This window comes from Zingiber officinale, chromosome 5A (genome assembly GCF_018446385.1).
Source record: "Zingiber officinale cultivar Zhangliang chromosome 5A, Zo_v1.1, whole genome shotgun sequence".
NCBI lineage: Eukaryota > Viridiplantae > Streptophyta > Magnoliopsida > Zingiberales > Zingiberaceae > Zingiber > Zingiber officinale.
Window position 1 is genome coordinate 144048874 of NC_055994.1, and position 26718 is coordinate 144075591.

General features: G+C 40.4%; 1 protein-coding gene across 4 annotated transcripts; it reads left to right on the forward strand.

The window, feature by feature from the left end:
- LOC121982209 (sialyltransferase-like protein 4) lies at positions 1-26333 on the forward strand. 4 transcript variants are annotated; one of them, XM_042535169.1, is made up of 14 exons: positions 309-373; positions 466-539; positions 904-961; positions 1080-1219; positions 1436-1525; positions 2784-2861; positions 3154-3254; positions 3383-3575; positions 3662-3752; positions 3823-3887; positions 11625-11779; positions 11871-11952; positions 12037-12146; positions 25653-26333. In XM_042535169.1, the coding sequence occupies exons 4-14, from the start codon at positions 1142-1144 to the stop codon at positions 25840-25842; spliced, it is 1233 nt and encodes a 410-aa protein (XP_042391103.1). In that variant the 5' UTR covers positions 309-373; positions 466-539; positions 904-961; positions 1080-1141; the 3' UTR covers positions 25843-26333. The 4 variants fall into 4 exon arrangements, with proteins under 4 accessions (XP_042391102.1, XP_042391103.1, XP_042391104.1 ...); XM_042535170.1 differs by having other exon boundaries at positions 1086-1219; XM_042535168.1 differs by lacking the exons at positions 904-961; positions 1080-1219 and having other exon boundaries at positions 1-373.
- Positions 26334-26718: the final 385 nt, after the last annotated feature.

The window sequence follows — 26718 nt, forward strand, 5'->3', positions numbered from 1 at the left end:
AAAGACCAGCGTCCAGCAGCAAAAGAGGCGTAGCACCTCTTTGATAATGAGAGTGAGCAAACGCCAATAGCAGCCGAAATCTTTCCTGTAGAATCTTTGTATGCAGGTTGCGTTAAGAGTATCATCTCCCCTCCGATCTCCACTCCACTCCCCACTCAACGAATTCCACACCTTCGGAGAAGTGTTCGATCTGGAGGAGGAGGCGGAGGAGAAGAGGGCATTCACGAGCGGGGCTTTGGTGAATCTTGTGGATTTGGACGCCGCTACATTCGCCACCGGCATCAGATGCGGATCTTGCAGCTGGGGCTGTTGGTCGCTCTCGCATCTGGTGTTTCCGCGATCCTCATCTACATCGTCGGAGTGTCCAACCAATGTGAGATGGCCATCCCGCTCGACTTGTATTTCTTTGAATTTGTTGGGCTTAGCGCTCGATGCTCATGCTGTTCGTTGCTGTTTTGTTGGTAGATGATAGACTTAGGGTTACAGAAGATGATCTGAACGCGTTGAGGGCATTGCAGAGTGGCTTTAAGAAGTGCGTGGTGAGTCTCTGTATATACTTTTAGGATTTCATTCTTTGGCAATTTGACATTCCTTTTCAACGTATACATAATCTCTGTAGTAAATATGTCTATGCTTAAGTCAGGAGACTACTCAAACTATCTTTGAGAAACATAGTCAGTGTGGCTCAGAGGTTAGCAGAATAGCATAAATATATCACTTTCAAGTTAACCTTAACTCCAATAGGGTCCTTTGAGGTACCCTTTGGTTTAGAGTTGAAAGATACATTAAATTCCATGTTAATATGAATGTCCAAGTTTCCTATTCAACATCAAGTTCTTAGAAACTCTTTATTGAGTTAACGAGTTCATAGGCTTCACATGCTCTTGGCTTCTGGTGTAACAGGGAAGCAGTAGACCTAACTCCCTTTGAAGGCCTGCATTCACATTGGCTTCTACTTTGAGTTAGTAATGTGTGCTATATGTTTTTCTACTACTTCTAATTGACCTCCCAAGTGACATACATCCTATAGGATTTTTAAGTGCTCAAGATACCAGTTTAATAATAAGTTCTTTTTTAAGTTGCAGAAGTTCTTCATTCTGATTGCATCAACATAGCAGTGCTTGTGTAACCTTAGGCCCAGATGATCCAAATAACACCTTTGGTATCTGATATAATTGCTTGTGTCACCCATTACACTGCGCTTGTTGGAGCTTTGGAGGTTAAGCATTAGTTTTTTTCATCTTTCAAGATTTAGACAGAATATCACAATATTAATTATGTGATATGATTGTTGTGCTGGTAAGCAAACTCCATATTGCAATAGTAGTGAGTTCCGCCTTTACATGGTTTTCAAATTAGTTAAAATTATTTGAAGTGATGAATGAAAACTTTATGTCTTATTTGCAGAGCTAATTATTATCTTGTAATAGTGCAGGATTCCAATGGTTTAGGATTACAGGCTCTTATAAGCCAGGATTTTTGTCAAGTTAAGATACAGTACCCCAGTGATACAGTGTCAAAGTGGGTGAGTTTGTTTCTGACATGATGAATCTTGATTTTTTCCTCCATGATGAATCTTGGAATAGAATGTTAACATGTTTCCGCATGATTGCAGTTTACTTGCCTTTCATGCTTTCACATGTTGATAAGGACATTTTAGGAAAAGTCAGCATGTCATTCCCTTAGGCTGCCTAACGAAGGCAAAAAATAAAATAGTGACTAGAAAAACTAATGATAGAAAGTGATTGGAAAAACCAATTGAGTTTCCTCTTTTATCTCATTCAGGGGAAAGAAATATATAAACCTACTTTCACTTCATTTCCTTGTAAAGAAACAAAGAGCACAACAATCATAATTTTCATCATTTTCAATTATTAAAAATTTGGAAAAAATTACTACTAATAATAAGTTAAACATAAAAGAATAATTTTGTCTTTTATTTTTAAAAATTGAGTGGGTCGGCTTGCAGCTAACTTTGGTATCTTTTCACCCTATCTGGGTGGACATAGTTTAAAGAAAATTGAGAGAGACAAATCTCTCTCCATTTGTTTCCCTGTCTCTGTTTTTGCCAAACAAATGGATGGAGGCTGGAGAGGAATGAATAGCCACCACATCCTTAAGCTCTTTCATATGCTGTAAGAAACATGGCGTTAGGTTGCAGAACTTTAAGGAACATTTCAGTATAAACTTTTTGTAGCATTTGTCTTTAGTAAATATGTTCATCTCATCCACTATGACCACCCATAGATTTTAGGTCATTCCTGAGAATCTGAATTACTTTCCTGTGCAGGATAATTTATTATTACAGCTTCGTTTTCTTCAGAGTGATTGATTCTTGAGCTAAAGAACCCAACTTAGTTGTAAAGTACATCAAGGAAAAAAGAACTATTTATGACTCTTGCTTCTGCAACATAGGCTTGTTGACTGGTCCTATCACATCTATTTTGATGATCGCACATGAATTGACTGCATTTGTTCATCTGCAAGAACAATGCTAGTTTTCCTTAAAAAGCTCTGCATTATTTTTTCATATGCTTTTGTACCCAGTTTTCTAGATATGTTGTTTTTCATTTTCATTGTTTATGCGAATTTGCAATCTTAGAAGATTTTGTTTATGAAAGAAGAAGAAGGAAAGTATACATTCATTGTTTCACAAATGAGTTCTTTCACGAGTACAAATCATTGCAGATGTGATGTTTATCTATTTAGCTTTATGTTGTTTAGTATATTGGCTAAATTTGTGCAATCAATTTGTATCTAAGTTTCTATGCTAACCTTTATAGAGTGACCCTGAAACCGGAGAACCTGAAGGCTTATCATTCGATTTCAACCTTTGTGAAGCAGCTGCCACTTGGGAGCAGGTCATTTTTCCATTCATATTTCTTGAAGCATTGTGTTCAAACATCTTTTCGTCATTTCATATTTCTAACAATCAATCTATGAAACTATCAATTGTTCCAAAATGTGAGCTGTGATTTAGATATGATAATGTAAGCTTCTCTAGATGTCTATGTGCCAGTTGTATTATGCTTTTTGCCTCCTTATTTAACATTGGTATTGTGGTACAGTTTGCTGTTAGGTTCCTCATGAGACATGACTCATGATTTACAGACAACCTACTTCAAGCAAATAATCATCTAATTTATTGTTCAGGTTCGCAATAGTTCTACCATACTTACAAAAGAATTTATTGATGCATTACCAAATGGGTGGGAGGAATATGCATGGCGCAGGATCAATAAAGGAATACAACTGTGAGCCCACTGTTAAAATTGAGTCAGCCATTATAGTGTTATAACCTTTCACTTGCATTGATGAGTTCAAGGAAACTTTAAGAATTGTTAATGATGTCAAATGCAGAAATTTCTTTTTTCTATTCCAGGGATCAATGCAAAAATAGAACATTATGCATGGAAAAACTTAGTTCAGTGCTTCCTGAAACACCACCTTTTGTCCCACGGCAATTTGGACGATGTGCTGTTATTGGTAATTCTGGCGACCTTCTAAAGACAAAATTTGGGGAGGAAATAGATGGCTATGATGCTGTTGTGAGGGAAAATGGAGCTCCAATCCAGGTTTAATGGACACCTCTCTCAGCTCACTGCATAATTTTTTCCCCTTATTTACTAAGGTTTTTTTCCTTCCTATTCTAATACGTCAGAACTATACACAATATGTGGGGAGGAAAAGTACATTTCGACTTCTTAACAGAGGATCTGCTAAGGCACTGGATAAAGTTGCAGAGCTTGATGGTGTGAATCTCTATTGTATATCACTATGTGCTTGTCGTAGTCAACATAATCTGAAATTTTCATATTGCAGAAACGAAGAAGGAGGTGCTGATCATTAAAACCACTATTCATGACATCATGAACAAAATGATTCGGGTACTTGTCATGCTCAAACACTTTCTAGTGCAGTATGTTATTTCTTCTATAAGATTGGAACCTGTTATGCTATATATGTTCTGTCAGGCTAATTATATATCTGTGATATACACATTCATGAACGACTTATCGTTTTTGAATTTGCTTGGCTTGGTGCAATAGTTGAGTTACCATTCATGTACTGTCAATTGTTCTCATATTTGCATGGTTCATAGTAGGCTAGCAGCTGAGTTGTCAGTTTTTGTTCATTCAACCCAACCAGTCTGGCTCAAAGAATATATGGGCTTTTTGGCCCATCCTTGTCTGATTTTCAATAACCATAAAAGGCCATATGATGTGTGATGGGTCAGCAACTATTCTGTGGTCCATTTGGCTCAAGGCCTATCTAGTACTCTATCTTGGTGCTTTAGCTGACCTTTAGCCTCCATCGTGTGATAAAATTTGACTCAAACAAGCAATAAACCTCCCCTTCTGTCCAAATTGACTGTTGAACCAAATTTGTACTATGATTGGGCCGGCAATTCATGTTATTAATTTCGTGACTGTCATTCCATTCATGTCTATGTTAAGTCATACCAACTGATAAAAGGGTAGCTCGGTGCACAAAGCTCCTTCTATGCGGGGTCTTGGCGAAGGATCCATTATGCAATTTTACCAACTAATATAAAACTAATTTCTATATTTTATGTAAATGAGTTAACTTTCTGAAAAAATAAAATTATACACTGGTTAAAGATTTTTTATTATTTTTTGGCTATTTGATTGAAGGGAGGACAGTGTCATCTCTATGTACCCTAGGATTTATTCCTACTTGTACTTATCTGTGCAATATGTTTATGGAAAAATTACAAAGCCATGATTTAAGACCATCATGATTGAATTGCAAGCAATCCTAGTTTTGTCAACAGTGAGTTTCAATGATATTTGTTCCTCTTATCTCATTTAGTAGCTCAATTCATTGCATCATTCAATCAGAAAGTTGGGCAATTACAAGTTTGTGATTCTACGATAGAAACTAGTATTGATGCTTAAGAAGCTACCCAATTTAACATGGTAGCACGTCTGTTAACTTGTGTCTATTCTTTTGACTACGTTGTGGTTACATTGTACTTAGTGTTGCTTTGTTGTAATTGTTTTTGATTGAAGCACAAAAGCTAATTAACACCAAGTAGGTCCACAAGTATCTTTTTGTAAACTGTTATTCATTTTTAGCCTTGATTAAATCCAAAAGGAAGCTTCTGTTGTGAGACAAGTCGGTTAATCTACCTACTCGAAGTTGAGTTTCTATTTTTATTTTTCAAATGATGCTATTTCAAATAATGGTTACTAGCCAAGGAACAAGGGCATGTCTAGTTATCCAATTGTTAACTTGCATGCTTAGAGCTCCACTCTAGGATGACAGTGAACAACATCCTTTATGTAGGTTCTTATAAGTTCAATTAGGGGTGCAATAGAACCAAATCAAGTCGAATAGTATATTGAATTCGAGTTCAAACTCGAAAAATATGTGATGTTCGACTTCGATTCGAAGTCTGAAAATACAACTAATTCTGACTCGAGCTCAATTTGAAATGAAATTTGAGCTCAAGTTTGGTTTGAGTTGTTCGAACCTTGATTTGAGCAGAATCGAACTATTGCTCGAAATGGCTTAAAATCTTAATTTGAGTATATCCAAACCAAAATTGTGTAAAAATAAACACAGCTTGGGTCGAGTTCGGCTTGCGAGTGGCTTGTGAATAATGGAATAAAATATTATGGGTTCAAATTCAGCTTAAAAAAATTTTCGAGCATGGTTGAGTTTGGCTCGAATTCTATAATTCAAATACGAATCAAATATTTTTTGAGCCAACTTGAAAAGCTTGCCAGCAGGCTCGATTTATTTGCGCCCCTGAGTTCGATAAGCTACTATCCCCAATAAGTAATAATAGTTTTAACAATCTCCACTACATGGATGATTTAACCTAAGTGAAGTTAGAATAAATGCTGCCCCATGTTGTTGAATATTAGCTCAATATACATGGTTGGGATGGGTCTTTTTAAGAAGGATTTGGGAATTGAACTGAAGATTGCTGTTGCAATGACACTATTGAGGTACTTTTTTTGTAAGTAGGTATTGTTGTTTGGAATGACGTGTGTGTGGGAATTGTTGTTTGGAATAACACTATTGGAGTTTTCTTTTCTAAGTAGGGATTGTTGAACGATTATTTGATGAAATTATGGTCCTCACTTTGGGTCATAAAATATGACCCAATAGTGTCCTCACTTTGATGAAATTGGAGTCAGCGCCCTTCTTATAGGAGTCGAGCTTCCTTAGGAAGAGTTTATTTATATGATACTATAATATCCAACTAGAGAATTAGTGGTCAATCTGGCAATGTTTACTTTAGATTCAAGTGAAACACATAGCTCATCTTGCATTCTAAGAGCAGTAGAATTTGCCACCCAGCTGCAACCTATTAACCCTATTACCTTCTCTAATAACATGAGAAACTATGACTACGAAACCTTTTCGTTGAATGTCTATGTATTTGGCTATACTAATAGACAACGGAGGATTCAAGCCTTTCTGTAATAACATGAGAAACTATGACTTCAAAACCTTTTTATGGAACCTCTATGTATTTGGCTATACTAATAGACTACAGAGGATTCAAGCCTTTGCTCAAAATCAATAACATCTTAGCATTAGTCTCAATTTATATCCTTATATTTCCCTATGCAGCATCTTGCATTCTATCTTGCATTCCTGATGTGATCCGGCGGTAAGAACAGGGGACCCCCGTTCTGGGGAGTCAACGCCACGCGGAAGTCAAATGGCCAAGTGGCCGACCGGATATGGGTTGGTCGAACGCCCGGCCGGCTGACCGGGTTCTAACTGAAGGCGCCCCAGCAGGAAGCTGGGCCCCGACGCTCAGGGTACAGGATCGTAAGGCCGAGGGTACAGGATCGTAAGGCCGAGCGGAGGGCACGCTCGGCCGAAGACATGAGGTAGCATACTGCTAACAGTCTCCACAAAGCACATTACCGAGAATCTCCCAAGTAGACCACTATAGGTGTCCGGCTGGACGTAAGGCAGAGGCTGGCCGGCCGGACGCTCGGCCGGGAACAAGGGGAAAAAGACAATTGGCGTCTTTCTCTGACAGCGGGCATGTTCTACGTTTAGGCCATACTCCAAATCTTACGACAGGGGGTTTAGCTGTCCCATCGAAGACGTGCTTGGACTGTAGCAGTATGGGGTCAGGTAAGCTCATTGACAGGCCCTTACTGGGGTATGGGCTGAGGACACGTGTACACCTCGGTATGTGTGCACCCGCTTCCCCCCAGCCCTATATAAAGGCCCTCATCCTTCGCCGGAGGTACGCATTCTATGATTTCTGGAGCCACTGCTTTGTTGCTTGCTTGCCTGACTTGAGCGTCGGAGGGTCGCCGCCGGGAACCCCTTCCCGGCCCGACTTCTGTGCAGGTTCGCCGGAAGTTCGTGCAACCCGACGGAGATCTACATCAGCGACTCGGATAGCACCACGTGCCCAGCGTCCGTTGATTCAGCTTTCAGACAGGATCACTGATATTTATTGTGCAAGGACTGGTTTACCGGTAACTAACAAAATATGGAGTAGCTTTGTGATTCAACAAAATAAATTCACCATCTGCCACTTTCAGCAATCTGAATTCATCTTTAGACCAACCATCAAAGTTTTAGATTCTAACCTCAAATAGAGTTCAAAATGATATGATAAGAATAATATATCAGAAACGATAGAGTTAGACTATGAGATTTAGTTACAATTTTCTGTAGAGTTAGTGAGCTATATTAAATAAAGAATATCCTTAGATTCACTGTACGTTATTCTAAACAGAATGAGGTAGGATTTCAATAATGATTAAGTTCTTAAATTTATATCAAATATTGAAGTGTTTTGCAGATGTGCACATGTGTTTCTTATTAATAAGTTTAATGAACTATTTATTAAGTACTAGGTGTATACTATTTGTATTGATTGTTAGCAAGTATTATACTACATATTAAAACCTGTGTCAACAAGTTCATCAACACAAGTCCTTAACATGTGGCAATAGCAGTGAAAGGTATGAATGTATTTCGTGATTGTTTGACATTGTTCCCTTCACCAATGCTTTTATTCTAGTCTTTGAATTCTCTCTAGGCACCATTGTTTGTTGTTTGACTGCATGGCCATATTGGGTGCATGTGCTAGGATTGCTAATTGGATACGCAGATCAACATCCTTCACAACCCGTTGTCATCTTCAAAGTTTCAAATCAAGCTTGAGTTGTCAACTTTGTGCTTTAATTAGCTTCCTCCATGGCCCATCTATCATCTCTGGAGCTTTCATTTGACCAAGCTGAAGGGCGAGAAGCTTGTCAACACTCCAAATCAAAATTTTGCTATTGCCTCATGTAGCATATAGCTGCTGAAGGCGGGAAGGGAGGAATGACAAGATGGTTCATCCTTATGCCACTTCATTGCGGCATCCACCTTAAGGAGGCTTTCATTGCCACCACAACTGAATAACTGATCGCTTGTCTCTACAATTTGAGCTAATGCATTGGAAATATAAATAACAAATATGAATAATAAAGCAAGCAAACCAAGTAAGTGATTTACGTGGTTTATAACCCACCTATGATCCTTCGTTAGATCACCCTCGTAAGCCACTATTTTTTGTATTTCTTGGAAAGCTGTGGAGAAAACTCTTGCACTCTCTTCTTTCAATTGATGAGAAATTAAGTACAAATAGAGTAGCAAAAATGAGAGCAAAGAATACAATAACACGGAGCTTTGAATGAGAGAATTTCATCTTTCAATAAACTTACCATGGATCTCCTTTTTAGCCTTCAAACAACTTTTTCAGCCTTCAATCAGTCAGACTGAATTATACCACCAGTTGACTGCTAACTTGATTTTGTTAGTCTTCTGTGCCGTATTGGCTACTTCAGTTGACTGAAGTGAGCCATCCATCAATTGTTGAATGGTAGCTCATAGATCTTCTCATTGTTGTAGTCTGCTAATGACTAATCAACAATTCTCTTCTAGGTTTTTCATTGCTAGTGAGGCGATTGATTAGGCATTAGTTGATCCTCGTTGCTGGTCAGTCAAGTCTTTCGGCATTGGTTGATCCTCAACAAAAATATTGTGACTTTCTGTTCGTCTGAGTCGTCAACCTAGTCTGAAACAATTCCAATCGATTGTACCTACCACTTCCAAGGTTGAATCTTTCCTAAGTCTATTCTCACCTGTACCTCATTGTACAAGTGTACTTGACTCATCCTCGCAGAAATTACTTGTGCCAAGAAGTTCCATCCTCTGGGACTTCACCATGCTAAAATGCCTCACTTTCAGGTCTTCCGTGCCAAGAAACCTTACCTCCGGGACCTCACCATCTTGCTTTGTCTTGCATCATGTTCTCCTTAACTTATCGGTACGCAATCTGTCAAGCGTCCGGTCCTTGATCTATGTGCCCTTCCTTTAAAAGTATCCAGTCCTCGAACTACTTGGTCTTCCACTTGTCAATTATCCAGTCCTTGACCTATTTATACTTCAATTATTGCACTCACAATTACATTTCAAGCTTTTCTACATTGCACACTTGATACACGTGAAAAAATCACAATATCTTTTTAGTTTAATATTTTTGCCCAAACATCAAAACCACATGCTTAAGGGCATGATTGCATCAATATCTTAGTCTCCAATTTCTATTTCCGGTTTGCATTGAAGAAATAAATGTGAAGTGTTCAGGGAATATGAGGCTTACGTGGAAGATATCAATAATTTATGTTTCCCATGCACACAACGCAAGATATAAAAGCAAAGTTAATTTTCATTTAATTGATTGCTTATTTTAGTTAAAATAAAAGATGAAGAGACAATACTATTGTTTTAATTGTCTAATATTCCAATTCATTCGAAGTATATTTAAAGATTATCTTCATGATGTGACTAATTTTTATTAAAATGTTGAAACTATTCCTTCTTATACTTGCACGAAGTATTTGCATATTTTGAACTTGTTGCAAATATCTTCACTATCTATACTATTAAATATATTATTCTCAATAGAAGTCACTAAATACTTATTCATGAATTGATCTTCAAATTGTTTACATAAAGTGGTAGGTGCTAACTGTATAGCAGCCCCTCTACTATTTATTGTTGATAATACTCTTTTTACACTTGCCATTTTATCCCTCACAGGAGTCTTCCCCAAGTGGTAAGTGTGGTGCCTCTTGGTAATGCACAAGCCATACCAAAATTGATGTCCCTTCTCCACCTTTTTATATTGGGATTTAATTGTTTTTCTACTTGGGTACTATATGTTCCCCTTCCCAATTCCTAAAATTGCATAGTCCCCTTAGGAACTCTTAAGTTGCACCATCCCAAATTCACTACTTGGTCTCAACAATTTACTATGGCCACCATCACATTTTAAGATATAAAATAATGTTGTCCAACACAAGACATATATTTTTTTGAAAATATCAAAACTGATATAGCTCATGTTTAGTTTGATCCATAATATATTATTAAAAATGAAGAAAACCATTAGCTAAAAATGATAACAAGGAGATGGCTATTTCTTCATTTAGAATTAAAAAAAACATCCTGTATAACTTCAGATCCAGTGAGCTATCTCAACCAAGGAACTCCATACTCATTTTTACCTCTTATAAATGATGGAAACATTGAGGAGGAATTTGATATTTATTCAATGATGATTTTCTTCTTAAATAAGTTTTATAGTTCTCGACATCAAATTTTGACAACACTTTTTGCTTATCAGTAAGACCTTGGATGCAATTTTACATAATAGGCACTTTTGATTGCCTATTATGTAGTAGGCATAGATTAACTTTTTTCAGAATTGTTAACTCGTATATAAATTATAGTTTTATGGATAAACATACGTTAGTAATAATTGCATATGCATCTTTATATTTGCAGAATGTATAGATTAACCTTTTGTCAAAATATAGTTAATTTTTTATATTTGCCCATCAGTTGTTAACTCATATTTGCTTATTGTTGACTCTTTATTTAAATTAAATTTTCATAGATAACACAAAAGTTAATAATGATTCCATTTGCATTGATGCATATGCACTATGTTGTTCTCAACCCACATGCTTCTAACATAAGTGATTTAGAACCTTGACTATCAATTAATTTGAAACTGAGTCTTATATTACAATCCTGAATGGTTCATGGCTTTAATTTGTCCAATAGTCCAGTATTTCTGGTTGTATCTCTAAAACCAAATTGAAAATCTACTCCAAAACTATAATGCTAAAAACCAAAATATATGTATATGTCAGCAGAGGCTTATCCAACAGGATTGAAAATATAGAGAATTGGACAATGCCATGCCTATGGTATTGGTGACATTTCTATTGCAAGCTGTAAATCTCTAGATTTGTTCGCTTGTATATGAAATCAGTAGAAGCTCAATAATGATTCTGACATTTTGGTCATGTAGAGGCCATCAATTTTTTCATTTAAAGTCCGACCATTGATAGGAAATGGAATATGATAATACTGTAGATGCATCTACGTATCTGGTAGCATGTGGACACAAGGAACTGTCTTGCTATCAGATTTAAAAAGTATGAGATACCAATTTTATATTTCTGTATGCGTGAAACATAGACATCATAAACCTATTATGTCAAGAGTGATGACAGAATTCTAGGCACATGAAATTTTAGTTTTGCTTTTTGTAGGAAATCCCAATTCGGAATCAAGTATACCTCATGTTAGGCACCTCCTTTGGTTCTTCAGCTAAAGGAACTGGACTTAAAGCTCTTGAGTTTGCTCTGTCCATCTGTGACACTGTTGATATGTATGGCTTCACAGTGGATCCAGGATATAAAGAATGGTTGAGTAAAAAATCAAAACACCTTCAGCCTTGGCTTGTATGCAGACAGCGATTTTGTTCTTACCTAAGCTTGCATCTTTACTGCTTGCAGGACTAGGTACTTTTCAGAGTCTAGGAAGGGGCATACTCCACTTCATGGTAGGGCATATTATCAGATGATGGAGTGTTTAGGAGTAAGCAAAACACTGTCCTTATTTTTATAATTGTTGTATCTAGAAGTCAGTCCAACTTTTGAATGCTTCAATACTCCTGTTCAGATTATCAAGATCCATTCTCCTATGCGTGCTGATTTTAGCGGAAGAGTTAACTATCTGCCAAACAAAAGCACACTTGATGCTGCTCGAATTGCATCTGAGAAACTTTTGAGGTAACTGGATTACTGCAACTTATTTATCACTTATATGCTATGTTGGTTTTTAAACGTCTTCTAATGATTATCAAATTGGAATATATTTGAATACACTGTTTTAGTATCTATGATGTACTGCTATGGGTAATTTTCAAACGGTTCTTTGTAGTGTAACATTCAGTGATTCTGTGTTGACATTTTAATTAAGTGCTCCTACCATAATCAAGGCCTAAAAGTTTTCACCTATTAGAAGTTGTTGCATGTACCAGCCATGGTTGTCAAATTAATGATACAATCCAAAAACATAGATAACAACCATAGCAGATCAGTAAGCTCTGCTTTGGAATCGATAAGAAAAAAAAATCAAAATGAAGGAAAGAATCTAATAACAAATATAAAAATAAAAGAAATATGCTTAATGTATGAGATAACAAAATACTAAAATAACTTGGATAAACATATCTAAATCTTTAAAAAGTTTACATTTTTACTTAAATATATCCAAATGTTACATGTTTTCTTACATTTATCCAAGTTATTAAAATTTTTTAAATTTATCATATCCTACAAACAACAACCACCAAGTCACTAAGTGAGGTTGATTATATGAATCCTCCTTCATCATTGGGATCAATATCTTCATCTATATTTAAACAAAAAATTATTGAACCACGCAGCCAAAGTTTCGGAATGCCCAAATCACATAGGCAACTTTCAAAATTACTAAATCATGTACCCTCTTATTGTTCCCAATCGATTGACATATTTACCAATCAATTAGTAATGATTCTGTGGACGTGTAACATTCCATCAATCAATTGCTACAGTGTGGAATGTAACTCGATCTGAAATGAGTTGAAAAAATCACTACTCTCAATATAGTGTGTCAAATTAATGTTTGAAGATATAGATATATTAAGGAGACTTAGATGAATATATCAGTCTTGGTTTGGAGTGATTCGGAGTTCTCTAGATTCATTAGTCGGTTCGTCTAAAATCAGCTATGGACCTAGAGAATTCCGAATCACTCCAAATCAAGACTGATATACTCATCTAAGTCTCCTTAATACATCTATCCCCTCAAACATCAATTTGACATACTTTGTTGAGAGTAGTGATTTTTAACTTAGCATGAAAAATTATATCAAATGTTCATTATTCGTTATAAGTGCTACGACGATGATACTCAGTAATCGACATCAAAAATGACTTCCTAGAATTCCTTTGTCGGACAATATCAAAATTTGATTTTCTGAATGACGTAGGTCCATCCGTCGGTTTCGTCCAAAAGTGATGGATGGACTTAGAGAATTCCAAACCAAGACCGATGTACTCGTCTAAGCCTTCTTAATACATCTAAGCTCTCAAATATCAATGTGATGCACTATATACTGCTCTCAATATAGTGTATCACATAGATGTTTGAGGGCATAGATGTATCAAGGAGACTTAGACGAGTATATCGGTCTTGGTTTGGAGTGATTTAGAGTTCTTTAGATCCGTCAATCGTTTTTGGACGAAACTGGCTGATGGACCTAGAGAACTCAGAATCACTCCTGACCAAGACCTGTGTACTCGTCTAACTCTCCTTGATACATCTATGCCCTCAAACATCAATTTGACACTATATTGAGAGTAGTGATTTTTCAACTAGATTTTGATAAGTTAAAAAAAAACTTCTCTCAATATAGCATATCACATTGATGTTTGAGAGCATAGATGTATTAAGGAGACTTAAACAAGTATATTGGTCTTGGTTTGGAGTGATTCAGAGTTCTCTAGATCCGAAACTAGCTGATGGACCTAGAGAACTCAGAATCACTGCAAACCGGGACCTTTGTGCTCGTCTAAGTCTCCTTAATACATCTATGCCCTCAAATATCAATTTAACATACTATATTGAGAGCAGTGATTTTTTCAACTTATTTTTGATCGAGTTGCATTTCATTTCGATTGCTACACTGGTGGAATGTTACATGGCACATAATCATTCCCAATCGATTGCTACAGTGTAGCAATTCGATTGGTAAATCTACCAATCGATTGGGAACAAAAAAAGAGGTGTATAATGGATACTGGGTACGTGATTTAGTAATTTTGAAAGTTACCTACGTGATTTGGGTATTCTGAAACTTTGGCTACGTGGTTTAATAATTTGCCGATATTTAAATGAATTTTATTCCATTTTATTATTACTAACTCAATCCTCTTTGTTTTTTTTCTCGATTAATGTGCATATTTGTTTTGCTCTCACATTCCCTAACTGAGTTATTTATTTATTGCTTAAGTATATGCTTATATCATTTTAAATGCATCTCTCAAAGTATTCCCTCAGATGCAACTTCTTCTCTCTCTAGTATTCTCATTTTTTATTTTGTCCTGTCATGTATGTTTGCACATTCACCTTAACATTGTCATCTCTATGACTCTTATTTTTACTTGTGTGCTCGGTTCATACCCCAACATTCAATTTCATACAATATAGTAGGTTTAGCCACTATTTTATAGAATTTCCTTTTAAATTTTAGAGTCACCTTACGATTACAAGGAACATTTGACGTCTTTATCCATTTCGGCCATGCTACTTGTATTCAATATAAAACCGATCTCAGATACTTAAAGTAACTCGTTATCTCCTTTCTTAACAATTGCCTTATTACGTTCACTACTAAACATAAATTTTATATATTTTACTTTTATTTTACTAAGTTTAAAACTTTTTACTTGGTTCTGCCAAAATTCGATGATCCGGCGGTAAGGACGGGGGACCCCCTTTGAGGGGAGCCAATGACACGTAGAGGTCAAAAGTCAAAAGGGTCAACATGAGGTCCTGCCGATCGGATAAGGGTTGGGTCGACCGACCGAACGGGTTCGAGCGGAATCAAAGACAACCCGACGGGAGTCGGGTTTCCGACGCTCGTGGTGAAAAGGGTCGCCGGGCCGAGCGGGTAGTCCGCTCGGCCGAGGCATAGAGCAACACGGGCAGGAACAATATCAGCCGAGCACGCGACCAGGAATCTCCCCGGTCGGGCCAACACCTACGCCAGGTCGGAAGTGATGTGCCTGTCGAGCGGCTGGACGCTCAGCGCGCGGAAAAAGGAGACAAGGACCAGGGGACATTGGGGAACATCTTCTGTAGGGTTGTAAACAAGCCAAGCCGAGCCGAGCTTTGGGTGTTCAAGCTTGTTTGAAAAGGTAACCAAGCCGAGCCGAGCCGAGCTTAAATGAACCAAGCTTTTGAAATGAGTGTTCAAGCTTGGCTTGGTTTATTTTTTATGAGCTTGAGCTTGTTTGAAGCTTGGCTTGAGCTTAGTTCGTTTAGATGTTATCAAGCTCTCAATTCAAGCTTGGCTTAAGCTTGGTTCAAGCTTGGCTTGAGCTTGGTTCAAGCTTGGCTTGAGCTTGGTTCATTTAGATATTATCAAGCTCTCAATTCAAGCTTGTTTGATTGTTTGAAACTTTTAGTTGTTTGATTGGTTATTGAGCTTGATAATTTAAATTTATTTATTTATTTTATTTTATTTTATTATTTATTTAGCATATTGAAAAGAGTTTTATTAATGAATATGGTTCATGAACATTGTTCATGAACGTTGTTCACGAACGTTGTTCACGAACGTTAACGAGCTGAACACATATGTGTTCAAGCTTGTTTGTTTAGCTTAACGAGCTGTTCAAGCTTGTTTGTTTAGTTAATCTTATGTATATTGAACGAACATAAACAAGCTCTTACCAAGCCGAACACCAAGCTTGTTCACGAACGCTTGGTTCATTTACAGCCCTAATCTTCTGACAACAGGCATGTTCGACGACCAAGCCATACGCAGAATCCTACGACGGAAGGTTCTGCCGTCCCATCAGAGAGGTGCTCTGACTGTAGCAGTATGGTGTCAGACATGCTCCTCTGGTAAGTCCATACTAAGGTATGGTAAAGGACACGTGTACGCCTCGGTAGGTGTGCATAAGCCTCCCCACAGTTCTATATAAGAGCCCTCAGACTTCGCCGGAGGTACGCGATCCCTCATCTTTGGAGCCACTTCATCGTTTTCCTCTTGCCTGACTTGAGCGTCGGAGGGTTATCGCCGGGAAACTCCTCCCGGCCCGACTTCTTTGCAGGTAGCGGCGGAGATCCATATCACCAGCCGTAGACAGCGGAGAGTGCCACGTTCCCAGGGTCCATCCACTCATCACTCGGACAGGATCAAATTGGCGCCGTCTGTGGGAACGCACCTGCATCCGAGCGGAAGAGATGGACGAAGCTGGACGACCTCATACCGTGATGCTCTCTCAGGAGGAGCTCGACGCTCTAATTGAGGCTAGAGCAGCTAAGCTCGTGGAGCAGCAGAAACAAAAGGTGCAAGCCGAGCGCCTAGAGCAACAGGCGACGTCAGCATCAGCAGGTCGAGCGGCAGCAGAGTTCCGACTGGAGAATATCTCAACATGGGGCTGAGATAAAGATCCGGTCGACATTCAAGGGGAAGCACCACTTGCATTCAAGGGGAAGCACCATGGTCGAATACAGAACTACGACGAGGGCAATGCCAAGCGAAGGCAGCTGGAATTGGACCTGATCGACGAGGAGCGAGCCAAAGCCAACGTCCGACTGATGGCATACAGGCAAAGGATGAAGCAGAACTACAACCGCCGTGTGATCCCGAGAGCATTCCAGGTCGGCGATCTTGTGTGGAAAAAATTGAAGCCAGTCGGAGATGTGGGCAAGCTCGAAGCTCCCTGGGCAGGACCCTTCAGAGTCATCGAAAAGCTCCGCTCGGGTGCCTATTATCTGGAGGATGAAGACGGACGGCAACTGGATCGACCATGGAGCGCCAACCACCTCCAGTCTTACCGGGCGGGGTGAAAGGTGCACCAATGTAATGTATGCTGTATACTTTCCGTTCGGCTGTATACTTGAAATATAGGAGTAAAAAATCGGAAAATTAGCGCAAGTATAGGGCATCGTCAGTCGAATCGGAAGACCGTCGAGCTTCGACGTTAAATATCGAGAGTCGGACCGGCGACTATAAACCCCCCGGCCGGAAGACCGTCGAGCTCCGACGTTAAATATCGAGAGTCGGACCGGCGACTATAAACCCTCCGGCCGGAAGACCGTCGAGCTCCGACGTTAAATATCGAGAGTCGGACCGGCGACTATAAACCCTCCGGCCGGAAGACCGTCGAGCTCCGACGTTAAATATCGAGAGTCGGACCGGCGACTATAAACCCCCCGGCCGGAAGACCGTCGAGCTCCGACGTTAAATATCGAGTCGGCGATTATAAACCCTCCGGCCGGAAGACCGTCGAGCTCGACGTTAAATATCGAGTCGGACCGGCGATTATAAACCTCCCGGAAGACCGTCGAGCTCCGACGTTAAATATCGAGAGTCGGACCGGCGACTATAAACCCTCCGGCCGGAAGACCGTCGAGCTCCGATGTTAAACCCGAGAGTCGGACCGGCGACTATAAACCCCCCGGCTGGAAGACCGTCGAGCTCCGACGTTAAACCCGAGAGTCGAACCGGCGACTATAAACCCTCCGGCCGGAAGACCGTCGAGCTCTGACGTTAAACCCGAGAGTCGGACCGGCGACTATAAACCTCCCGGCCGGAACGAAAGACGCTTGAAGAGGAGCGGCAGGGAAAGTAGTGACAAGTCATATGCCACCTACGCCCGCTCGGGAGGCCTAGTTGGCCGAGTTTTGTATCATAGGCCCCGACCAATCACCCACAAGCATGCAAAGTAAAAACGAAGTTGCACAACACAGATAAATTTTTCATTGAAATCAGAGGAATCAAGGCCAAGCGGCCGAATTACAAAAAGGGAAGTTTGTGGCCGAACGACCGAATTACATAAAGACTTCTATTCCAGAAAATCATAAAGGTCCTTAGGGATGGTGCTAAGGAGCGCCGCATAGTCTTGAGCCGAGATGTTTGCGGAGTCAGGGAGCTGACCCTTGGACTTCAGATAGTCCGTCGTGGCGGTGATGGCAAGCTCAAAGGCAGTATACATCCGCTCGCACACTTTTTCTGAAAATTCGGTTGAGCGGATGTGATTCAGCCTCAGGGCTGCGACTCGACCAGGCTCAGCCTTCTGGTACTCCTTGAAGGTAGTTTGGGAAGCTTCAAGAGCCTCCTGTAATTTCTTCAGCTCGTCCTTATGTTTGATGGCTTCGCCCGAGCGGCTCGCCTTCTCGCCATCCAGCTGCTCCATCAGCTCTTTGACCCGTTGCTCCAGACCTCGAGCCTCGACGTTTTTCTTCTCCAGATCGACGATGGCCGTCTTCTTCTGATCGGTGGCAAGACTTATTTTCCGATCGAGTGTCTTTGCCTGTCTTTCAAGTTCTTCTAGAGTATAGGCCTGATCGACCATCTTCTTCCGTTCCGCCTCCAACAAATCCTGGGCCTTCTTGAGCTCTTTCTGCAGCTCGGCGTATGAGGGGCCTTGGGAGCCGGATGGGCCGCCCGAAGTCTTCAGCCTCTTTATCTCTTCTTCCGCCATAGCCAAGCGGTTGGAGACAGCGATCTCCTCCACCCATCTCTGGCATGAATAGGAATATTAATAGCCGATCGGAATTACGGCATAAAAAACTTCGGAAGAAAACACACTTACCCCAGTGGCCTGCTGCATATGGCTGTTGGCCAAGTTGCCGAGCGGAATCAAGGCAACCCGAGCCCTAGCATTGGCCCACATCTCGACAAGGGGCCCCTTCATAGTAATCATGTGCTCGAGCATAGTTGGCCGAGCGGACTCGGCCATAAGCTTCTCGGTAGGGAGATGCAGCGTGGCCCTGATCGTACGACTCCAGCCGGGAGTTGTGTAAGCAGACGCAGAACGATCGGAGGCCGGAGTGGAGAACTTGGATAAAATAGTCGAGCGGTGAACTCGGCGAGGCACAGGAGGAATTGAGCTGACCGGCACAGCCTCGATGGGATCCGCGGGTAGGTCCAGGTGAGAGGGGGTCCGATCGGATGAGATCGCCTCAATCGCTGGACCTTTGCCATGAGAAGCATTTCCCTCTCGCTCAGGTGCTTGGATCGCGGAAGTGGCTGATCGTGGGGGAGTTTCCGGCCGGCGTCTTTTTTGCCTAAGCGGGCGCTCTTCCTCCTGAATAGAACCTTCCTCCCGAACGGAAGGCCCCTCGGCTAGAAGTTGCGCCAACCGGCTAAGCGGCCGACTCCCCCGCATTCGTTTCGCTCTCTCCCTCGTGAGAGCCGACCGGGGTGATGCCCAGTTGCTCCATCTCCTTGGCGGCTGCCGCCTCAAGTGCCTCGGCTTTCTTCTTCAAGATACCGGCCATTATTGACTCCATAACAACGTTTGCTGCAAAGGAAAAAGAAGAAAATCAGTTAGCAATCAAGGCGAATGCATAAGTAAAATTCTTACCGAGGCTGCTCGGGAGGGGAGTCCGGATCGGACTCAGACCAAATATGTACATCACCCCTTCAGGTAAGAACTTATTGATGTCGAACTTCAGACCGGCTAGCATGTTGGCAACGTGAAGATAGTCCGGTCGGGGCTTGAACCTCTTTAGCTCAGGGGAGGTTGGCGGTCCGACCTGCCACTGGGTTCGGAAAAGGGCCCGTTCGGGAAGACGAAGATAGAAGTAGTACTCTTTCCAATGTTTATTGGAAGAGGGAAGTTTATTAAAGAAGACTAAATCGGGCCGAGCCTGGAACATGTAAGTACCCAGCTCGGACTGTTTAGGATAATAAAAATAGTAGAAGACCTCTGGTCGGAGGGGAATGTTGTGGATTCTGAACAAGACAACAACGCCACATAGAAGACGGAAGGTGTTAGGGACTAAGTTTCCGAGCGGAATGCCGAAAAAATTACAGACTTCTACGATAAAGGGATGGAGTGAAAAGCGCAGACCGGCTATGAATTGGTCGCGGAAAAAACAGATAGCTCCGTGCGGCGGTCTGTGTGGCCGAGCGGAGGGAACGGGTAAGATAAGTTCAAAGTCAGAGGAGATGTCAAAATTGTTCATCAGAATCTTGGCGTCGCTCCGATCGAAGCGCGACTCCATGGTGGTATACCACGGGCCGAGGGCTGGGTCTTGAGATTGAGAAGAGCTGGCTATAAGCCGAACGGGAAAAGGAGCAAGAGATGGACGAAAGGGCAAAAAGCTTAAGAGAGGGGACCGAATCGTAATCAGGAGATGAGAACGCGAAGAGAAGAAGAAAGCACGAGGAAAAACAAGAAATGAAAAGAAGATGGCAGAAGGACCTTACGGAAGCAGACGAAGATCGAAGGAAGAATGCGAGAGGTCGCCGGAAGAAGCAACAGCAGGATCACCGGAGCAGGAACGACAGGGAAAACTTCTGGGCACGCGAAAGCAGGAATGCGGCGGAGGAAGAAGGCGAAAGCTTTATAAGGTTGGGCCCGAACGACCTCAGCCGTCGGATGCAGGTCGCAAAAACCAAGGACTCTATCGGGCCGTCCATTTCAAACCGCCTCGGTCTCGTCGCCCGCGACGCCACTGCCATACGATGACGGCAGCAGTGCCACGTGGCATTCGGCCACTGGAGTGCATTTAATGAGCGCCTTCACAAGGCACAGAGCGCATGCCCGGCCTTAATGTCGAAGATTGGCGCAAATTTCGAAGAGATCCGAGGAATGTTGGCGTTGACTGACGTCATAGCTACCCCCGTGGGGGTCGAGCGGAGGATAGTTTCACAGAGACGCCGCTCGGCGTAACTGGCGGTCCAGTCAGTCGGGCTAATCGCCTCCTTTGACTAGACTTGAAGGGGAGGCAAGTGATCCGGCGGTAAGGACGGGGGACCCCCTTTGAGGGGAGCCAATGACACGTAGAGGTCAAAAGTCAAAAGGGTCAGCATGAGGTCCAGCCGATCGGATAAGGGTTGGGTCGACCGGCCGAACGGGTTTGAGCGGAATCAAAGACAACCCGACGGGGAGGCAGGTTTCCGACGTTCGTGGTGAAAAGGGTCGCCGGGCCGAGCGGGTAGTCCGCTCGACCGAGGCATAGAGCAACACGGGCAGGAACAATATCAGCCGAGCACGCGATCGAGAATCTCCCCGGTCGAGCCAACACCTACGCCAGGTTGGAAGTGATGTGCCTGTCGAGCGGCTGGACGCTCAGCGCGCGGAAAAAGGAGACAAGGACCAGGAGACATTGGGAAACATCTTCTGACAACAGGCATGTTCGACGACCAAGCCATACGCAGAATCCTACAACGGAAGGTTCTGCCGTCCCATCAGAGAGGTGCTCGGACTGTAGCAGTATGGTGTCAGACATGCTCCTATGGTAAGCCCATACTAAGGTATGGTAAAGAACACGTGTACGCCTCGGTAGGTGTGCATAAGCCTCCCCACAACTCTATATAAGAGCCCTCAGACTTCGCCGGAGGTACGCGATCCCTCATCTTTGGAGCCACTTCATCGTTTTCCTCTTGCCTGACTTGAGCGTCGGAGGGTCGTCGCCGGGAAACTCCTCCCGGCCCGACTTCTTTGCAGGTAGCGGCGGAGATCCATATCACCAGTCGTAGACAGCGGAGAGCGCCACGTTCCCAGCGTCCATCCACTCATCACTCGGACAGGATCATTCGAGTTTAACATTTACTTCTTCACATATCTTGTTGAACAAAATAATGTCATTTGTAACATGCAACATGGTGACTTATTTTGGATGCTTCCAATGAGTTTATCCCCAATTAGTGTAAAAAAAATATGGATGTAGAGCTAATACCTAATGCAACCCTATCTTTATTGAAAACACGTCGGAGTCTTCACTTTTGTCATTACTTCTTAATGTATATTGTTAATTATTTCAATATATGCCAAATTAACATATTTCTTTTTGAGAATTTTTCACATAATTTTCTTTATTGGAAACATGTCGATTAATCTGTCTAGAGTCTTCACTCTCATCATTATATCTTTATGTGTATTCTTAATTATTTCAATATATGTTACATTATCGATTTTGTTTTTTAAATTTTCCACATAATTTACTGCATAAATGTTATAGCATTTTGAATTAAATTTAATAATATATTTTTGATTATTAAAATCATTTCCTTGTGAAGAAATTACTGGCCTCTGCGAATTCAAGTCAGAAAATGCAGCCCTACTATTACTAATTCCTATATTATATACTATTAAATATTAATTTAATTAATAAATGTTATTACCTTATGATTTTTGAAGCCTTCCTATAAGCTTACTGCTACATCTTCTCTTGATGGAAGGTGGAAATTTTCTTTGCCATTTCCTCTCTTCCTAAAGATTCTCATTTTCTTGGCCAGGTTTCTCTCCCCTTTTTCTTTCTTTTCTTGTTGGTTGGAAATGAGATTTTTTGAGAAATAAGTTGGTTCTAAAAAAATAACTAAATTTTCTCAATTCTTACCGGATTTTAGTATATATACGATGAGATTTCCCCTAAGTTTGATCCTATCTTCAGCTTTCTGATGACCTTTTAATGGATGTCCGAGATACCAGAGAAAATAGTATTGGCTAGAGTCAATCCCAATCCAACTCAGCTGATCTGTATCTGAGTCAGCCAAGTTTGACAACCATGGTACCTACACCAGCTATATTATTTGTTTATTCATGCTGTCTCACTTCATAGTTCAGCTGCTTTTTTGATTGTTATATTGATGATTCATTGTATCTCAATCTTTCTATCTGGTTGTCAATCATACTCATCACTTTGATCCTGAGGTTCGGTTGATTAATTGTATTAAATTGTCACAACTCATATTAGCCTAACTGTACCTTATGCCCACAGTTAACCAGCACTCTGCAATTATAGCTATGAGTTATGGTTCCTAAAAAACTAGCTCTGTTTCTGTTCTGAGTGGTCTTCAAAGGGAACATGCATGCACTGAATTGGAGCTTGTCATCTTTATTCATAACCTGGCACTACAGGATCTTGCCCTGATAATCACACAGCAATTACTTTGAACAACTTTGCTCTATGGTTTTCTTTCTTTTTTCTTTATTTGATTTGATTTTAATTTTTTCTTTTTTATTGAGAGTGTTTTGGACCTTGAGCAGGATTCAAAGTAGGGTCAAACGAGTTTGAATCTTGAAGAGACTTCATTGGTTGGATTTAAGCTGTAAATAGCTAGGGACCTATTTTTAATGTGTAAGAAGAAGGATGTATTTGTAAAGTGATAATAAGATAATACATATAAATAAAGGAGACTGTAACATAATTGACCTTAATAATTTCCCCATTGCAACAATCTCTAAAGTCTCATTTAAAAACCCAATCGCCCCTGGGGCTATGGTGCAGTGGTAGGGCATCTAGGTTGTCACCCAAGCACCCGCAATTCGATCCCCAACTATGACGAATTTACATGAATTTTTTCTCCAAATGGGGCACGCAACCAAAGGATGTTGGGCTTCTTGGCCGCTCGCTGTGAGTGCTTCCCGATTTACCTGGTGGTCGGTTGAAAATTTCTGTGGGACTGGGCCAATCACCCCAGGGTTAGTTCATGAGGCTAACTGGGTTTATTTATTTATTTTTTCATTTAAAAACCCAATCACATTACCCATATGGCTCTTTGCAATCTCTCTAGTAAAAGCCCATTAGGTGTCGCCCTTTGGTGGTGCAAATGCGTGTCTCCATGCACTAACTAATATCTCAATGCATGACACAAGTATGTATTGTTAGTTTACGATGTCATGTTACTCGTGTCTAACATATCATGTTAATATAAGTAATACATCCACAAATACAGTAGCATGTTAAATAACTCTAAAGATGTATCCACTGAATCTCTCTATACTAATAAGCACAATAGTTAGATCAGGCATGCCAAACAAACACCTATTAGAAGGGGTCCGACAACATATGAATCCAGACAAGCAAAGAGGCAAAATAGGCAATTAGGTAACCACATACTCTGTCAGGTTAAGATTCAGCAGTGACACCTAGGTTGGGTTGACAATGGACTCAACATCTTGATCAAACTATCCATACAATATTAGATTTACCCTCAACTTCAATCATCGTTGCTTGACAATCACAATTTACAATATTACATCACTGAATCAAACATGAGGTCCAACTAACTCTTAGCATAACATAGGGAAAGATCACTAATTTGACAGGCAACTAAATATCTATCTGATTTAATAGAACCGACACATCATACTCAAGCCAGTATTACCACTGTCAACTCACTTATAATCAAAGCCTTGTCAATGACAGTTGTCTATTGATATATAGTTGCATGATGATAAACCACACATTGGCATCTAATAATTCACTATGATTATCAATATACATACCTCATACCTCACATCATGAACAACCAATATTCGTAGCTCACAAATATACTCTACCAAATGCCCCCGCGGGTGTAGCCGAGTTGGTACTCGAGCAGGGCTTGCCACCAGTGAGGCATGGTTATTCCCGACGGGTGCAAATTCTACTTTATCTCGTGCCCTCTGTCTAGGAAGGCCGCTCGGCTAAGACTCAATAAACCTCCGTGATTTACCTCCTTCTAGAGTGTGTGGGGCCGCCCTGGAGGGCCACTAAGGTGACGACTTCACCTTTTGCCACTGGATCTACTCTACCAAATTCTTTAATAATCATGACTTCAAGCATGAGATTGAAATTTTCAATCCTATTATTATCCAATAATTGATCTGAATGGATTTGGTCTATCCCTAGGTTGTATAAACTCGTGACACTCAATTGAACACCACATTCTTACACCATATAATTGCCACATGTCTTCTTACAATCCAAGCATATCACATAATTGTTGTTTGATAGCCACAACATCAACTTTAAAACTTCAACAATGAGCTCATGGTTCCAACGCTTACCATGACAACTATATCTTCACCAAGCATCAATTATATCTTTAATCATGATATTCGAAATAGACTATTGTATCAAAAGGTGATTATAAATCACGAAGTTATGTGAAGGGAGGTAAATCATGAAGTCAGCTTATAATAGACCGCTAAGTGGCTAGGGGGGTTGGGAAGAGGTTTTCCTCGAGGGCATACGCCCGTTGGGAATTGATTCCTGCCCCATTGTAACTAACCTGTCACCCTCTAGCCAACTGGGCATTCCCGTGGGGGCACATGGTGTACTGGTGGACCCCAATCTCTCCTTGAAACTTGACATGAATTATCCTCTATTTATTCTTGTTTCTGGCTATAGGAACAATATACTCGACACTGTGAATCCACATTCACATACTACCACATGCAAGTGAGTTCACCCCCTAAATCGATCATACTCTCCTGACCATTTTCTAAAACCCTATGTGACAATCACCCCAAAATAAAGGGAGAGGATCGTAAGACAATAATCACAATTACAAGGAATTTACCTATGATTTTTTGCACTAATGAATATTCCTTATCAGTAAATGTTAGGGACTCATGTTTTGTTTGTATTTTATTATTCACTATGTAGCGAATGTAAACTATTTCCTAGGGACTTCTATATTGTTAAGAGTCATATAACTCATTTTTGTTAATTAACAATCATGTAAAGGAGTTTTTAACAAGTTCTAACTTGTCAATTTTGATTATTCTTAGGAGAGCAGGTGCTGGGACGAATGACAAATTTGGTGCATGCTCTATCATGAATAAGGGCCAGAAAGGAAAGTTTCCGACCATTCCAGGACTGCGTGAACCCGCTGTCAATCATCAGAGATATGTGGAAGGTGCTTCCATGTATCCTCTGGAAAGAAACACCGGCCATGGAATGCTATGTGTGCTACCATAAACAAAGAGTAATCCATGATAGCTCAGAAATCAGATCAAGTTTTGAAGAAGATATTAACGACCGGACTGAAATCATTTCATTACGGGTTGAATCTGTCATAAGCTGCCCAAATGATGCCAAAGTACTGGTGCTCTACTGCCTCTACAAGGCCCCATTGCATTTGGGTTCCTCCTAAAGTAAGCATATTCAGTTCGTATGCCTCAATCTTTTTGGTAAATAGGTGGCCTGAAAAAACTTTTAGACAAAAGATAGATCCACATGAGCTCGCTAAATTTCTTTGCTTTTAGTTCATTCATAATTTAATACTGCTGAAGAAATTCAACAATTAAAACATCCAAGGAAGTGGTAGAGAATTTCATGGTCTTTGCTCGTCATTCTTTTCTTATAATTTTCAATACATTTTTTCCTTTGTGCATTTGCTTCCTGCATGTAGCCAATATTGGAAAACTGCGTGTATAGCATTTCTTTTGTTTCGTTTTGAAGTATAATAATACTGGATGCTATCTTATTGAATCAGTGGCTGGAGCTTCATTTTTCACCTTAATTTATGTGGTCTAATAAGTCAGTTCTAATCTATCTAAAAAAAACTAGTGGATGATCTAATTGATTTATTGGGTGCCTAAAGAGACTCATATAATAGTTTTAATTAAAATTAACCCTTCTAAACAAATTTATTCAGTTCTCCAATTAATTTATTGCGTGCTTAGCTAACTCATATAATAGATTTAATCAAAATTATTATTAAACTAAAATTGTTATTTATATATATATATATATATATATATATATATATAAAGAGTAATAAAGAATTGGAAATGTAAATTTTGTTATGAATTTTTTAAAAGTGCAATGTGAATTATAAATTTATAAAATAGA